The sequence below is a fragment of the Apodemus sylvaticus genome, chromosome 11 (genome assembly GCF_947179515.1).
Source record: "Apodemus sylvaticus chromosome 11, mApoSyl1.1, whole genome shotgun sequence".
Taxonomy (NCBI): domain Eukaryota; kingdom Metazoa; phylum Chordata; class Mammalia; order Rodentia; family Muridae; genus Apodemus; species Apodemus sylvaticus.
Window position 1 is genome coordinate 81,073,724 of NC_067482.1, and position 17,300 is coordinate 81,091,023.

The 17,300-nt window shown below is 53.9% G+C and overlaps 1 protein-coding gene across 1 annotated transcript in view; it reads right to left on the bottom strand.

The window, feature by feature from the left end:
• The window catches only part of Camk2b (calcium/calmodulin dependent protein kinase II beta), an 89,319-nt gene that overhangs the window by 33,367 nt on the left and 38,652 nt on the right, over positions 1-17,300 (bottom strand). Inside the window, exon 3 of the mRNA XM_052199224.1 lies at positions 6,218-6,277. Within this exon, the coding sequence (XP_052055184.1) occupies positions 6,218-6,277 (60 nt within the window). The remainder of the gene's footprint in view (positions 1-6,217; positions 6,278-17,300) is intronic.

The following is a 17,300-nucleotide window of genomic DNA, read 5'->3' on the forward strand; positions in this document are numbered from 1 at the left end:
GCCTGTCTGAGGTGGCCTAGCTGCCTCCCCTCTGGGACATGCCACTCTGAGCTGAGACGGGTCCCAGCAGTCCCAGGGGGACCTTCTTCCATCTGTCCCTAAAGGCAGCACCCTAAGAAGGCCCTGCCGATCCTTGGAGTTACCCCATTGCCCCTAGGGTCTCCAGGAAAGACTGCCGGGGGCTGCCTGTCCTCAGCCCCTACCTAGAGACCAAAGACACTTGACCAAAAAGCTCTGTCCCATCTCCTTTCTTAGACTCAGTTTCTTCCTGCAGAAGGAACTACTGGGCTCTGTTTATGTGGAATTAAGGTAGTGGACACCATTTTTAAAACAGGTGCTTATTTTAATGGCCTCAAAGAAACCTTAGCCAGCACATTAGACTTGCAAGTTCATAGAAAAGGCTAAGGAAAACATGACAGAATTGTGACAAAATCTATTTAAGGACACTAAGGAAATGGCACTTCATGGGCTGGTATGCAGAGGTGGTGACCTTTGTGGGCTGGTCCACCACAGCTTCTTGCCAGGCTGCAGGAGGGTCTCGGTCAGGTGGCAAGTGGCAGACCTCACCCAGAGTCAACCTACCCACCTGAGCCTCCCAGGGGAGAGGAATTCAGGGGCACGGCCGTGTCCCTCTTCCTGTTCTTCTGTGGGACTTCCAGCTGCTGGGGACCCCTTTCCCTCTGCTCAGCAAGGCTCAAGGGCCCAGACTCCCAAGCCAAGATAGGGTTGTAGCTTCTGAGGGCAAAGAAGTTTGGAGCACCCAAACATTAGAAGATTTTGGGAGTGGGGTCTGTTGTAGGTCAAGCATGCTGTGGATAGTGGGCTAGCTCTCAGAAGTCCTGGCTGGAGCTTTTGCAAAGCGACCCAAGGCTACCTGGATTGTCTTTCCTAGCACCAAAAAAAAAAAAAAAAAAAAAATAATAATAATAAAATAAAAAAGGCATTTATAAACATATGCTGAATAATGAATTCTGGAGCCTCCCTGGGGATGTTGCTGGGCTCAGAGAAACATCCAGGTGAGGCATACACTGTGCTCCAGGATTAGTATCACACAGATACTAACTTGATAGTCACAACCTAGTCTGGAAGCCCCTTCACACCTGGGAACCCTGTATTGGGTGGCACAGGATCCAAGGTCACCTAAGTTCTTCTGATCACTCACCATTTTCCAGACAACCCAGAGGAATGACTTGGGCCTCGTCCCAAGATGGGTATCTAGCCAAAGCTTCTTGCTATTTCAAGTGACCCAAATCAGATCTCCCCTCTCCCTCTCCACTGCAGAGGTTGGACCCCAACCACGGGTGATGAGCCTGCCCAGCCCTCTCCTTCACTCTGAAGGAGACTGGTCCACCCTAGAGCAAACACTTGGCCAAGCCCTGTCTAGATGCTAGGGATCTGGCATCTGGGAGTTGAGGGATTGATTTTATGGCTGGTCCTAGGTAAGGTCATAAGCCTCACTCACAATGAGATAGCTCAGCAGGCTTCCAACCTCAGGTGCTCATCATGGTGGCTGCAAAATGCGTCCTAAACCCTACGGTACATTCCCTCCATGGGAGCTGATTGTCCTGGCTGTGGGCTCCAAATAGAGTATGTAGGGCAGATACTATGCAAGTGAGATTCTCAGAGGGCACATGGTTCCTCAAACAGTTAAACGGCGTTCGCATGTGAGCAAAGTTGCCCCAGACATATACTCAGCAGACTGAAGGCAGGGACTCATACCTGTGTACCCCATCACAGCAGCACTAGGTACAATGACCAAGATGAGGAAGTAGCCCCGAGTGTCCATCGGGAGATGGATGGACAAACAAAATATCATTCCGCCTTCAAAAGGAAGAAATTCTAGCTGGGTGTGGTGATGCATGCCTTTAAATTTCAGCACTTGGGAGGCAGAGAGTTCTGAGGATACATAGAGAGTTCAAGGCCAGCCTAGTCTACGGAGAGAGTTCTCTAGGATACATAGAGAAACCCTGTCTCAAGAAGAAGAAAGCAGAAGAAAAGAGAAAGAAGGAAGAAGGTGATGGGGAAAGGGAAGAAGAGGAGGAGGAAAGGGAGGAGGAAGAAGAGGAGCAAGAGTAGGAAGAGGAAGGAGAAGGAGGAGGAGGGGGAGGAGGAGGAAGAGGAGGAGCAAAAGGAGGAAGTGGAGGAGGAGAAGGAGGAGGAGGAGGAGAAGAAGGAGGAGAAGGAGAAGGAGAAGGAGGAGGAGGAAGAGGAGGAGGAGGAGGAGAAGGAGGAGGAGGAAGAGGAGGAGGAGGAGAAGGAGGAAGAGGAGGAAGAGGAAGAGGAGAAGGAGGAGGAGGAGGAGGAGGAGGAGGAGGAGGAGGAGGAGGAGGAGGAGGAGGAGAAGGAGAAGGAGAAGGAGAAGGAAAAGGAGAAGGAGAAGGAGAAGGAGAAGCGGCAGCAACAGAAGGCGTGACCCCAGAACACAGCACTCATTGGAATAAGCCAGCCGTGGAGGGACAGACCGACCACGTATGTGCCTCCGCTCTATTTCTATGGGGCTTTGAGATTGGTCAGTCACAGACACAGAAGCGAAATGTTGGGTCCAGGGACAGGGGAAGGAGAGTGGGGGGTTGTTTAGTGATGGTAGAGCTGATGGGAAAGAAGAAAATGGTTTGGCTATAGGCAGTGAGCACACTGCACTGTAGATATAGTCAATGCCAGAGAACTGCGCATCTACATGGGGATATGTCATGTATTTCTTTATTGTAACTTTGAAAGGCAATGTGTCCTTCATTTTCTCTTTCTCTGTCTCCATTTCTCATACTTTGTCTCTATTTCTCTGTTTTGTCTCTGCATATTATGTTTGGAAGTGTCACCCAAAGGCCCACATGTCAAAGGCTGGATTCCAGCACATGGCACCATTGAGAGATGGATTATTTAAAGGGTGAGCCCTGGTGAAAGGGAGCTAGATCAGTGGGGACCCCATCCTCTGCTCCCCAGCTGCCATGTGTGAGGTGAACAGGCCCCTCCAACAGTTGCTCCTACCAAAGGCCCAAAGCAACCAGGCCAGGAGATCATGGCCTGTTACTGATTTTGCATGTGTGTGCATGGGTATGGGCTTTGTCCATGCGTGTATGATGTTCACACATGCAGGTGCACATGTATGTGTGTGGGTGCACGTGGAGGTCAGACGTTGGCACCGGGTGTCTTCCTCAGTTCCTCTCAGCCTTATTCATGAGTTCTCACTTGAACCCAGAATGCACTGCTTCAGCCAGCCAGTTTGCTCTGGCCATGGTCTATCCCCTCCCCCTGAGCACTGGGCTTGTAGGCTGGCCCCATGCCTGCTTGGCATCCACATGGTGCTGGGGATTGGAGCCTCGGGCTCCTGTGATAGACACGCACTTTGTCCACTGAGCCAACTCCCCAGTCCCTGGACTGACATCTCCATAACAGTGAGCTAAGACATGTTTCTCTTTACTTGTTGATTAACTCACAGCAATGGACACTAATGCTGTATCTCTGTCTCTGTGTCTGTCGTCTGTCTGTCTGTCTCTGTCTGTCTGTCTGTCTGTCTGTCTGTCTCTCTCTCTCTCTCTCTCTCTGTGTGTGTGTATGTGTGTCATCACGGGCTTTGGAGGCGCCCTATTACCATTTACAATGATGCTTCTCTGGGGAGAAACTTGCAGAGAGGAACTGAGATCACAGAAGGAGCCATCTTGGAAATTAATTCCAAAGCTCCGGTCAAGCCCTGGATAGACACAGCCCAGGCTGTATTCACCATTGCCCTAGGCAAGGCCAGCACCAAGGTTAGACCTGCAGTTGGGGAGGAGTCTGGATAGCTCAGGAGGGCCCAGTCCCTGATACTGCTTTGAAATCCTTTTTTAAATTATTAATTTTTAAAATTAAATCCTTTTAAAAATTATTTCTGAGTGTTTTGCCTGCAGATATCTATGTGTGCCAAGTCTTTACCTGGTGCTCACAGAGGCCAGAAAAGGGCATGGGATCCCCCTGGAACTGGAGTTATTAGGTGGTTATGCACTGCTACATAGGTGCTGGGAATCCAACTCAGGTCCTCTGCAGAGCAGCAAGTGCTCTTAACCACTGAGCCACCTTTCTCTCCAGCCCTGATGTGAAATTCTTAATAACTTTTAAACAGGGACACGCATCGACACTTTGCAGAGGGTCCCACAGGTCTGTAAAGGCCCACCGGCCAGCTCAGTTGCTCTAAAAAACACAGACGACCCAGGATGCTTGGCGAAGACTTCGAGGTTGTTCATTCTGCAGCACAGATGGGTACCATACTTGTGGAACCACTCTATGAAAAGGGGGTATTTGTGCCCCCTTCCACCAGGAAAGTCTGCTCACACACAGCATCTGAGAGGGACTGGATTCAGGCCTCTGAAAAGAAGGAACTTTGTAGTTGATACTGCTTCCCCTAGGGGGAGTCAGCTCAGCTCTCAGCTACCAGGTGCCTGAGAGACAGGAAGAAGCATCTCCACCATCATGGGGGAGAGAGGGGTCCCTCCCCTCCTCAGTCTGCCACAGGTTGCTTCTGGACTGAACTCCCACCCGGAGCTACGTCCCCACCTGTCCTCCAGCACTCGCTAATGGTCCCAGCGTGGCCTGTGGACAGCTTTCTGTGTAAGGGCTGAGGTGAGCAGAGTAAGGGCAGGCTAGGGGCAACTCTAGTTGTCCCATTCTTCTCAGAGAGGCCCTGGATCTTCAGAGACAGGTCCACAGGAGCCTCACAGTCTCTGGTCCGTCTTCTGGGATGTTCTGGTTTGGGGTCCTAACCTGACTGAAATGAAGCTGCTTCAAGGACTTCTAATGGACCCCTTCCTCCGAGTCCACACAGGAAGCCGGAGCCAAGTCACTGCCTGGAACCCACTGGGAACCACATCAGGCTCCTGGGAGCCATCTTATTGAAGAACTAAACAAAATAACCTAAAACACACCCGGACATCCACTTACCTAAATAAGTCAGTTCATGAAAACACAGGCAGAATGAGTTACAGCTCTTGGGTGCGGCCTAGTTGGGAGTAGGTAAGCAAGGGCTTAGAGGCACTGGTGGAGCTGAGTTGGGGCAACATCTCCCATGCTGGCGTGGCCTAGCAGTCCTATAGACAGTGTTGAGATCCAGATTCCCAGGCCTATCCAGACTTCCTAAGTCAGCTCTCCAGGGCAGCCCCGGGCACCTGCCTATCAAGAGGATAAACCCCACGCTTGGTGCAGTGATGCACACTTAATCCCAACACCTGGGAGACAGAGGAAGGTAGATCTCCATGAGTTCAAGGACAGCCTCGCCTACTCAGCAAGTTCAGGGCCAGCCACAAGTATCTACATAGTGAGATACTGTCTTGAAAAACAAAAGCGATGGTGGAGCTCTGAAACTGAGAGACCAGGATTCATCAACTGGTGGCTGAGACCCAGCCTCAGACATGAAGAAGACATCTTCCCCACGCCGCTGTCAGCCTGGGCCAGTGGCCAGCGAGGATCTCCAGCACGTGGGAGCCGGACAGCAACAGGAACACCCACACTTCCAAAGCAGATTAACCTTGCCTCTCTACATCAGCTCCTGCTCTGGAAAGGGATGTAGAAGCCAGGCTCCCGATCCAGCCATTCCACGCAGCCCCTGGGGATCCCTTTAAAACAGATTCCTGGACTGTGTCCCGGCAAGACTGAAACTTTGGAGGGAAGAGCCCAGCAATCCCCCCTGATAAATCCCAGTGCCTCTGAGGTCTGCAGCCCTGACTCTGCAGCCACACCCAAGGGTTGCTTCCCAGAATGGGTGAGATCTGAGTTCCTTAGACTCTCCCTCAGTTCCAGAGGGAGGAACAGGCGCTCCCGCGGGTACGTGCATAGCGAGGGTCTAGTAATAGCTACCATGGCTGCCGGGGAAGGGCTCAGTGACCAGGGACGTCTGAGCCAACTCTCCAGTCAGCACGACCTTGGTCCCTGCAGTTCCTTGAACATTTGTCTGCGCTTTTGGAAGGAGCCTGACTGGCAGGGCAGCTGTGCCTCTGGGGACCGAGGGGTGGACGGGGAGCCAGAATCCTGGGGCTGGCCTGTCTTGGCTCCCATCTATGCTAATGGGCAGATGGGGCTGACCGGCTCTTGTTGAGTCCCCCACTTCCTACTGGCTGGGTCAGCGGTCCTGACTCTGGACACTCACAGCACGCGTGAAGCTTGGACAGCTCACTGGTCCCCGGTGCTGAGTTCTAAATATCTCTGTGGGCATTCTCAAAACCACCCGCTTTCCTGTCCCCTGGGCGCTCACCGATGTTGGAATGTTTCAGCAGGCGGCAGATCCGAGCCTCTCTCTCCAGCTTCTGGTGATCTGGCAACAGAAAAGGGCAAAATGTCACCTCATGTCTGAGCAGACTCACGGCTGCCACATCAGGATGGGTCCTGAGTGTGTGTGGCAGCCACCAAACCATAGGCTATCCGGGGCCGATTTAATAAAAAGAGGATGTCACCGGCTGCCTGGCCTCTGGAGCACACACCTGGCTGGCTGTGAGGAAGAGGAAGACTGTGGGTACCTAGGGCCACAAACAATCAGTGAAAGAGACAAACATAGGAGGCAGCGAGAGCTTCCAACAGTGCAAAGAATGGGAAGTCTGTCAGAGGCCCACTGACTTAATTCTTCTAATTCCACTTCTGGGCAGTAGTGGGGTCTGTACAACAATGTATCTGCCAGGTGGCAGCAAGCATGTGTCCTCAGAGGCCAGAGGTGTCTCCTTGACCCAGCAGGCATGGGATCTGGCTCCAAGATATCCAGCCACGGCACATCTGGACCCTGAGTTCTCAGAGGGGCTGATCAGCAGTTCACTTGCTGAATACCCACCTTCTCCTGCCAGGGCCAGCAGTCCTGACTGCTCCCCTGAGGCCCCCGAAGATGGAGCAACTTACGACGCAGAGTTTTTATATTCTTAAAAAAAAAAAAAGGGCTAGGGAAGCTTTTAAAAGCTGACAGATACAGCAGTAGAATCCCTCACCCCCAAGAGCCCCCTGTGAGGGGTGGAGGGCTGCACCTGGCCATGGCCACGGCCATGGCCACGGCTGGAGTGGATTGCAGGCAGCAAGGAAGCAGCTTGCCGTTCTCAGCCAGCTCCTGCACCGGCTTCCCAACTAGTGCTGCTGATGTGCAGGAGTGAAGAGAGACGGAGAGGGGAGGGGGAAGGGGAGGGGGAAGAAGAGAGGGAGAGAAGAAGAGAGGGGAGAGGGAGAGAGAGAGGGGAGGGGGGAGGGAGAGAGAGTTGGAACAACAGCAGGCTTTTCAGCACTAAGGACAGCAGCTGGCTGCCTCCCTGCCAAGCCTGGGGATGATGGGGATGGGTGGAAGCAGTATTTAGAACCCCCACCTCTTGCCGAGTGAGTGCTGAGCCCCTCCCAGAATGGCGAGCCCACAATGACTATGCCAATCCAAACCTCAGAGGGGTGCCTTCGTCACCAAGGGAACTCCCTAGGACCAACAGAAAAGGAAGACTGCAGGCACCCAGTTAAAAGGGCAGCGGAGGGGTGTGTGAGCTTGGGTCTCTGGACCCCAGGGCTGGGGCTAATTGTCCTCCTGCAGGAAGGCAGGCCTGGCTGAGTCTCTGTGGTCAGATGCCTGAGGTTAGCAGTGTGGTCTAGGACACAGACCACCGTGGAAACACACTTGTACCTTTATTCAAGGAGCTACGCCCACAACAGACGTGTCCTTGGAACAAACCCAGGAGGCTTTCCTACTTCCCCAGATGCAGGCCTCACCCCACTGTGTCACCAGAAGCCCTGGCCTCCCAAACCCTTCAAGATCATCCGCCCCAGCAAACACTGGGCTCCTCTTTCTTACAAAATATACTCAAGCCCTCTACGAGCATCAAATGTGATGGAAATTCACACACCAAACAAGAAAAGGGCACATAGGGGGCTGTATATAAGCTGGCTTGTTTACTTTGGCAGTGGCACGCATGTGCATGCGCACATACACAGTACACACCTGCAAACCCAGGGGGCTGGTTAAGGAAGCGCCGGCAAAGGATGAGCTATTTTTTCCTCCTTGAAGAGGAACACCCCTCAGATAGAATACAGCATTCATCTACACTCCCATAAAAGTACTTATCAGAAAATAACAAAACAAAAAATACCCAACACGATTTTACTCAAATTTTTTACTAAAGCGGAGCCTGCAATTACCCACCCGCCTGCCAGAATTCTAATGATAGTGCAGTGTCCCGAGATGCCACCCCCAGGGATGCCAAGGCCTGGAAGCTTTTCTAGGTGATTCTGCCATGATCTCAGTGTGCAGGCCTAGCTTGCTGGGTTGTCTACTCTGCCAGACACAAATCTCAGGTGTCCCCTGACCTCGGCAGCATGTGTGGGGGGACCTCACCAGCAAGGTCCAGGCCATCAGGGGCCCTGAGAAGAGAAGCAGCCCCAACAGAGCCTGCACACCCATGCTGGGTGACTCAGGCAGGGTGTGGCAGCCCACTGCCCCCACACAGGATGCTCCCCTGCACCGCAGAGCAGGTGACCCAGTTCAGCCTCGAAGCCAAGGCCTTTTCTCCGTGCTCAAGGGCTGTGACAAAGGCGTGGCCTGCACCCTCTGCAGCCCACAGCTTCCACGTGCTGAAGAATCTGTGTCCTCTCACAAATGCTGCTGTGGAAGTGCAAGCGATGCAGCCAAGGGCCCTCCTCCCTCACCCCACAGCCCCACGAAAACCACTGTAAGATCCCAGACCATCTGAATCACACACTTGCAGAATCTGGGCCAATGCAAACTTGTACTGTCCCTGGGTAGAAGAGGGTCTTGGTCAGGGTTTCTATTCTTGCACAAACATCATGTCCAAGAAGCAAGTTGGGGAGGAAAGGGTTTCTTCAGCTTACACTTCCACACTGCTGTTCATCACCAAAGGAAGTCAGGACTGGAACTCAATCAGGTCAGGAAGCAGGAGCTGATACAGAGGCCATGGAGGGATGTTCCTTACGGGCTTGCTTCCCCTGGCTTGCTCAGCTTGCTCTCTTATAGAACCCAAGATTACCAGCCCAGAGATGGCACCACCCACAAGGGGCCTCCCCCTTGATCACTAATTGAGAAAATGCCCCACAGCTGGATCTCATGGAGGCATTTCCTCAATGGAGGCTTTGTTCTCTGTGACAACTCCAGCCTGTGTCAAGTTGACACACAACACCAGCCAGCACAGAGAATCCAGCTTCCTTCCAGGCCCAGGGAGTATTTCTTTCCTCCATAGGTTTTGGGTACTTGTGTGACTCTCTAGGGATTCGGGGAGCGGAATGGGAGCATCCTATGTTACTATATGGGTGACAGAGCTAGTGTCTATCACCGTGCAGATGACAGGAGCAAGGCCTGCCCCAAGGTGCTGGCAGTTAGACCACAGCATGTGACATGTCCTTCCGAAGCATCTGCCACCCGACAGGCACCATCTGTGAGTGTTACAGGTGATAACCTGTTTAATTCCAAAACTGCCCAAGAGGCAGAGGTAGCAAGCTGGTGGCTGGGGACAGGAGGAATGGCCCACCTTTGATCCTACAGACACTCGGGGGTGTGGTTCCAGGGACTTCCAGCAACTGGAAGCCAGGGCAGCAGGCCTTGTAGGACAAGTTGAAGTCAATCTCTGCAAGTGACTCTCATTTCCTGTCCCTTTTTCTAGAGATAAGAAGGCGGAGATTATCTGCCCACTCCAATTACCTTCCCCTCCCCCAGTGTGCCACCCTCGTACCCCCCCACCTGCTCCCTGGCAGAGGTGACTCATAACAGGGCGGTTGGGGTGGCAAGGAAGAGGAGCCAACAAGCAGGGGACAGGAGGGGCGTGGGTGGCTCCCAGCTCTGCCAGCTGCAGGCTGTCATGGGAGGACACTGGGTGGGACAGAGGAGGGGCAAGAAGAGGAAGATGAAAGGCTCAATTTCACGGGAGGGTTCCTGTCTCTCACTTCCTGTGGTCCTGGGCGGCTGCAATTCTGGGACCTGGGACCCGGGACCCGAAGCTCACGTGCAACTGTACAGGTGTGAGTCCCACATGCAGTACGGCTTGGGATAAGTGACACTCCTTTGTGGGCCCTCGTTTGCATGATGGGAACAATGACAGTGTCTGGTGCTTGACTGAACTCTAAAGTGTGTAGAGGGCACGCTTGCCCCATGCCTGCTGCAGGCAGGTTCGGGGGCATCTTCCCACTCCTTGGTGGGCATTACCCCTCAACCCAGGGAGGTTGCCAGGGACCACTGAGACCCTCTTTGTTCCTGAATGAGACTCAGGACCTCTGAGGGAACTTCAGAGATACACACGCCAAGTAGGAAGGGCCTGGGGGGCATGGATCCTGCCAGTGGGGACAGCAGGGTCCCTGTTCAAACCACCCTTGCTCACGTACATGGGAGGCTGGGAGAGGGCTGGCCATGGCTTCCTGGGCTCTGCCTCTTCAGGTTAAATCAGCTGCCAGGAGCATGCGCCTAAAGGCAGCATCACCGGCTGAGGCAGAAGTCAGTCTGCCCGTGCTGCCTGGGGTGGCCTTAGGGATACTGGATGAGGGACAGCTGGAAGTCCCTGATGCCAGGGCATGTCCCAGGATTCTGTCCCTCCCCAGCGAGTGGCAATGGGACCCCGATTACCAATAAGGCTTGCCTGAGTGTCTGGGAAACTGCAGGTACTTACAAGGCCCAGTGGGGGGTGGGTGTGTCTCAGTCTCTCTCCACTCAGTGGGGAGCAAAGATGCCACACCCACCATTGCTGGTCCTATTCAAAACCAGCAAAGAACGCCACTGTCTTTGCTTTCAGCAGGGTCCGGGAAGACCTGTCCCATGGGAACTGGCCCAGCCTGCTCTCTCTCATCTCTCTCAGCCACACGCCTCCTGGACGACCTGGGAGTCAGCCATCTTACGTCTCAGAGAGCTCAGAACAGCCGCTTCACATAACACCCAGTGCTCCAGCCCAGCCCAGTCTGGTAACCACACACTTCAATCCCAGGTCCCACCCATTTGGACGTTGAACATCGGGATTTCACACTCCCAAGGGCCATCCATGCATGCTAAGGAATCCCATGGCCAGTTCTTTGTGCAGTGAGCTACCAGCCTGGATGTGGGATGCCCGGCTGGCTGTAGCTTCACCACCATCCCGCAGACCCGGCTGGGTACCAGAAAAGATGGAAAAGTGAGTTCAAATCTAAGGACCGGTGCAAGCTAGCCCAGGGCCAGTAGGGAGGCCTCGGAGCTCCAATCTTGGATTTGTTCAAAGACAAGGAGCTGATTGGGTAGGGAGTGGTTTTTGAAGGGAGAATGTCACCCCGATGAAATCCAGCCTGAGCGGAGCTTTGCCCACATTGTCCAGGCTAGCTCACATGGAGATAAACCAGCCCAGGCCCTCCCTGGTCAGCCCAGGCTATGCAGGCTTGCAGTGGGGTCTGCCTACCCAGTCTTGGGGCACAGCTGGTGCGGAAGCTGAGAGTGGATCAGGGACAGAGACTAGCTATTCCTTCTGAGGGACAAGTGAACCAAGGACCCTCCCTGCACAGCCCTCAGGGAAAGGCTTCTGTCTGCGCAACACTGGCTTTGGGCAGACCGGCCGGGGAGGGCTCCCGGATTCCTTCCGGTAGGAGTTTTCCAAGGGTGCTCTCCTAGGGCATCATGGGAGTTAGCAAGCACCTGACAGTGGAAGTGACAGTGAGATGGGCCCTGGAGGAGGACAAGGTGCCTGTTTAATCCCTAGGCCCAGAGATGGCAGGGACTTCCAGTCAGGCCCACACTCGACAAGGCTGAAGGATGTCAGGCCGGAGAAGTGGAAAGAGGTGGCTCTCGCTGTGGCTTTCTGTACGTGTTTTGTTTTAAGCAAGCATCAAGGCAGCCAGCAATTAACCTGACAGCATCAGCCAGCAGCCACCACGAGGAGAAGCACGAGTGTGTGTGTGTGTGTGTGTGTGTGTGTGTGTGTGCCCCACAGCTGCCTGCCACTCCTCTGGCATTGAGAAAGGAAGCAGGGATCCCAAGGGACCCTGACCACCTGCGTGCAGCATACAGTTGTCCCTAAGAATTGCCACCCACACCAGAGTTGGAGGGCCTCTGAACTATTTCCCAATTAGTCAGTGATGGGTGGCATTCTGGGGTCTGGGCATGTGGGCTACAGTGTGGTCATCTTGGGGCTGCGTGGTAAGGACACGATCTTCCCTCCACAGGGTCCACTTGTCCTTCAGCTGATGTTCCGCTCCCAGGGCCCTCTTCAGAAATGAGAACCTTCCGTGCACACGTGGGTGCAGCTCTGCTTCAAAGCAGAGACGTTGCTTGGCAATCCTGCTCTCTCAGTGCTAAGCTGGCAGCTGAAGCAAGGTTGTGGGGTGAGGCCTAGAATTGGGGTCAGTGCTGTGCACTGTCATAACAGAGAAACTAGGGAAGTTCTCACATGCTTAACCATGTGTACCCTCACCCCCCACCCCGCACCCAGCTCAGTTTCTGGGGATAGGACAGTGACTCCATCTTCACCCCTTACCAGGAGAGGGCACAACTCTTGTTCATTCTTGCAAGCCACAGAATTATGCAAACATTTCCCCCGCGGGCAGGCGGGCGGGAGGGCGCCTGGGCCACGGATCCTGGCTATCACACAGCCTGCCTCCCCAGGCCTGCCGATGACTCACAGCGCTCCGAGAGAAGCCTCGGGGACGGTCTCTGAGAGCTCATGATTGCAGGTTTGGGTTGTCTCATCTGACCAGTGTCAGCTATTGTGCAGGTCACACCCATTGCCTTGGGACAGGACTCCTACATCCCTGGCAGGGAACAAGAAGGGATGAAGGAGAGGGGCCTAGACTCTGAAGTCTCGGCTTTGTCAGCTGTTGACCAGTCACTGTCCTTGGTTTGAACAGTTGTCCTCTCTCCCAACTCTAGGGCCATCAGCCTCTCCCTGGGGTGATGTCTCCCTCCACACAGATGCCAGAGCAGCACACCTCTTCAGATACCATCGAAAAGTCCTCCAGTGACAGTGGGTGAACTGTGGCTCTGGGCGGAGACTGAGCATTATGTCGCGTGATCACGGGACAAAGAGCAAAAGCTTTCGGAGTCAGCGGCCTCGAGAGTACAAGATTCACTCACTGTGAGTTAAGTCACGTTACGTCACAGGTCACCTCAAGGCTTCGGGCTACATTCCTGCCACAGTTCCCGGGCACGGTGGCCTGTGCCTAACCTCTGCCTCCCAACCAGAGACTGCACCCCAGACTAGACACCTAGGACCGAATGTAACCTGAGACCTGTTCTCATGAGGCTAGGTAGCACTTCTGGCTGCTAACGACATAACGGGAAAAAAAACCTAGCAAATGAGTTTGTGTCACTCCAGCTCACTTACAGAACACACACTATTCACTGATGCTCTGGGTGCTGCCCGGAGCCAGCCACACAAACCACACAGAGAGGTCCTTTCATGTCCTTGTAGCCAAAGAGGCCTGATGTGCAAGCATCTCCTGTCAGCTGAGGCCAGTCTGCAGTGTCCCAGATCCCATGGAGCACAAGGAAAGGAACTGGTCTCGAAAGAACTTTCATCTTCTTGGGTGTCTGTATCCCTGGCAAACATCCTCTCCTCACGAGAAGCTGGGCCTGCTGGGTCTTCAGCCTCCCTCGGAGCTGCAAGCAGCATCGGCCACTTCACACCAGACCCAGGGCCGCAGCTCCTCTAGCTAACACTAAGACACAGAAGCACCCGAGGCCCAGGGTGCCTGGCCTTTGGGGACCGAGGCTTCTGCAGAGGTGGGGGTTGTCTTCTGGAGTGTCCCCTCTGAAGCTGGCCCTCATGTGGACTCTTCAGAATGTCCACCTGCCAGCACTACAGCACCACGCCCAGCCCTTCCCAGTCCCCGCTCCTCCATAAGTGGCCTGGGACCTGCTCTCCCATCCTTCTACATTACTACACCACCAGCTTGGTACCCCAGTCCGATCCGCACGATTCTCTCCTCAAACCCTTTCAAGTCCATTTCTTTTTAAAGTTCTAAATTTTATTTTTTTATTTTATTTTATTTTATTTTATTTTATTTTATTTTATTTTATGTGTATGAGTAGTTTTCCTAAGTGAGGTCTATGCACGTGTGTTCCTGGTGCCCAGAGAAGCCAGAAGAGGGTATCAGATCCCCTGGAACTGGAATTACAGATGGAATTATGAGCCACCATGTAGTTAGAATCAAATCCAGGTCCTCTGGAAGAGCAGCCAGTGATGATGATCTTAACCTCGTAATCGCCTCTCTAGGTCTATCAGTCAGTTTGTTACCCCCAGTGCAGCCATGGGGCACCCCTTTCCCTGCTGGGAGAGGCCTAAAGTCAAAGCAACAAGAGATGAGCTGCTGAGAATGGTACTGAGATCCAGGCCTCGAGTGGGGTCCACAGTGTGGGCCTCAGGCCCTTTGGACCCACTTGCGCCTTCTGCGGTGGGTTGGCGGGGGTTGGGCAGGACTCCTCCAGGTGTGAGGGACGATAGAGCTAGAAAAGCCAGCTACCCTAAGCCAATTTCACCCATTTTACAGAAGCCTGAGGCAGGAGGGCGCAGACCCAGCTCCCAGCAACTCCCTTCCCACAGGCCATCCTCAGGAACCGCTCTTGATGCCCACCATCAAGGTTAAATCCTCAGTCTTAGCCCTGCAAGAAGGTGACACCCTGCATGGGAACCGAGTGACCAATGACCCTAGGAGAGCCGGGTCATGGAGAGAGGTCTTCCCTGGTAACTAGGGCCCAGGATGAAGACGATCACATCTCCTTCGTTTACCTCAACCCAGCGGGTGGGCACTGTGTACAGCACGGACTAGGGGGCTCCAAAGCACAACCTTGGCAGACACTCCCAACCACACTGATCCCAGCCTTTGGGACTGTTCACACCAGCAGTCTGACCCCGGTCTTTGTGAGTCTTCACACCAGCAGCCACACCCCAAAGCCAGTCAGCCTGAAGTGGCTCATCCTGTCTCCATTTTGCAGGGGAGAGGACGAGGAGCCACGGTTCCTCGGGCACGGCCTGGTTCTCCACCTCAGATTCTTCCCTGGGTTTAGATGTCAGAAGCTTAGCCTAAACCAACTGAGTTTACGAACTGCCCTCCACAGCCTTGTTCACGCTACCAGAACAAATGGATGCCCAGGTAAGTTTAAATTTCAGACAGACGTCAAAAATATTTTTAGTATGAGTCTAATATAGGGCATAGTTATACTTAATCTTCTGTTTATAATAACACAACTAAAACTGTTTATCCGTTAGATAAAAACTATTAGATGAGAAATCTGTCAGCTCAGTCTGGACCCCTCATTCATGGTGGCTGACCCTGAGGACGGGGACTCCCCTGTCCAGGGCCCTTCACCTGTCCCCCACACCCCAGAAGCCCAAGTCCAGCCAACAGAGCAGAACAGTTATAGGCAGACACTGGCACTGGGGAAGGAGTAGTCCCCAAGGGAAGACATTCCACACACCAGGCCCCTAGGAATCGTCCCCGGACTCCCACTGACGGGCAGACCAGACGGGTTATGCTTTTGCCTGGGGAGCTGGAAAGGAAGGAGGGGAGGGTCTCCATCAGGAGAGGGCACTGCCTGAAGCAGACTCAGGCTGCTGGGCACTGCAGAGCCTCGTCCCTATTAACTCAGCTCTGTGGATTCTGCATGCGCATCCCTTGGGTAGGGGGTGTCGGGGGTTGTGGGTAGCGAGGTCAAGGAAGGCGGTGGCCAGCTGCGGCAGGAACCCTGCATGTGCACCCGAGGCCCACACACATCGCAGGCAGGCTTCTGAAAAGATGTAGTCCTCCCTCCTGCTGCACCCCAGGACCCTGAGACATCAGGGCAGCTTCTCTCTGAGGGCTTCAGGCATGGCGTGTCTCCTAATGCAGAAGACACCATGTGAGCCTTTGGCAAGCCAGGTGCCGGGCATGCAGCTGGGGCTAGCTGGGCGTGGGCCTGAGGGCAAAAGGGGCTTGCTGGGCTTGGCTCCTCCTCTGTGAGAGCAGCCCTCACGTGATGACAGGCCTGTCAGTGACATGAGCCCCGACCTGGGACATCTGATCCCCACTGTGAGCCCAGTGCCTGTCACAGCTGGGTCCTTCTACCCACCAGCTGCGGGTCTGAGATCTCTCAGCTTCTGTAAGACTGTCGCGTCCTCTGTGCCTGGTAAGTCTGAGTTGTCTTAAGGGTGTGGGGGAGAGCCTTTCAGTGATGGGACCGTGATGACTTCCTGCCGCAGAACGAGGAGCAGACGCTCCGTCCACACCGTCCTCCCACCGACAGTCACTAGCCAGGTGTGACCTTTGCACAGGCTTCCATAGCTACAGCTTACCTCCACACAGGGTGTCCACAGGGACAACAGAGCCATCTCCAAAGAAGCAGCTGTTTTGTGTAACAGTGGGGACAGGGAGGAACCACAAACTGTTTCTAAGACTCCTGGGCGTAATGATCTCTCTACCTCAGTCAATTAATTTTCCCTTAACTGCTTTTGTTAAGAGTAGTTTAATAATCTCTAATTATTCAGTGCATTCACCGACTGAATGCCTCACAATTCTCTATTTAATTAAGTATTAAAATTTAAAATCTGAGTGTTGTGGCCTTTGGCACAGGGCGCGTGACTCTGAGTACTGTCATTTACTGGGAGGTCTCAGCTCTTCTGGATTCGGTACCAACTTCCTCCTCCTTGAAGCTGCTTGAAGGACCAGAGCTGCCTCCTCCGGGAGCACTGGATGTGGGTGCTCCCACAGTCTTGGGACGTCTGAGGAAAGGCAAGGTTGCCATTTCTTCACTGATCCTGAATTATGAATGTAAATGAAGGTGGCAGGCAGGTGTCTACAAATCTCCCAATGTTTTGGGGCCCAAACCCCCTTCTCTCTACTTCAAGAAATCAGAAGCCAGCATATAGGAAGGGCAGAGACGCCACGGCGAGCCATGATGGTAGCTAGGCCCCAGGCTGGGCACCGGGAAGAGACTGCAAGGCTCAGCCAGCAGATCCAGGACGGCTGCACAGAGAAGAGGTCAGCAGTGTCCAGGTGAAGGCCTGAGAGCCAGAGGACCACTGCCACCTGGCCAGGCAAAGGGGCAGTGGGGAGGGGCAGTGGAAGGAGCAGTGGGAAGGGCAAAGGGAGGGGCACTGGGGAGGGGTAGTGGGGAGGGGCAGTGAGGAGGGCCGCAGGCTTGGTCATACCCAGGCAGCCAGCACATTTCTGAGTAGGCAACTTTATTTTCATTTTCACCTGGGGAAACTGAGGTATAGGGAGAATCCATGCCAGGCGTCCCCTCAAAACGGAGCTGGTTACTGACCTTGAAGCCGACAGCTCACCTGACTCCCTCTCCCTCAGCCCTTCCAAAGGGTGCGAGAGGCATGGGGACCTAAGGGAAGGCGACTGAGGCAGCAGCGACACAGGGCAGAGACACGCAGGCTAAGATG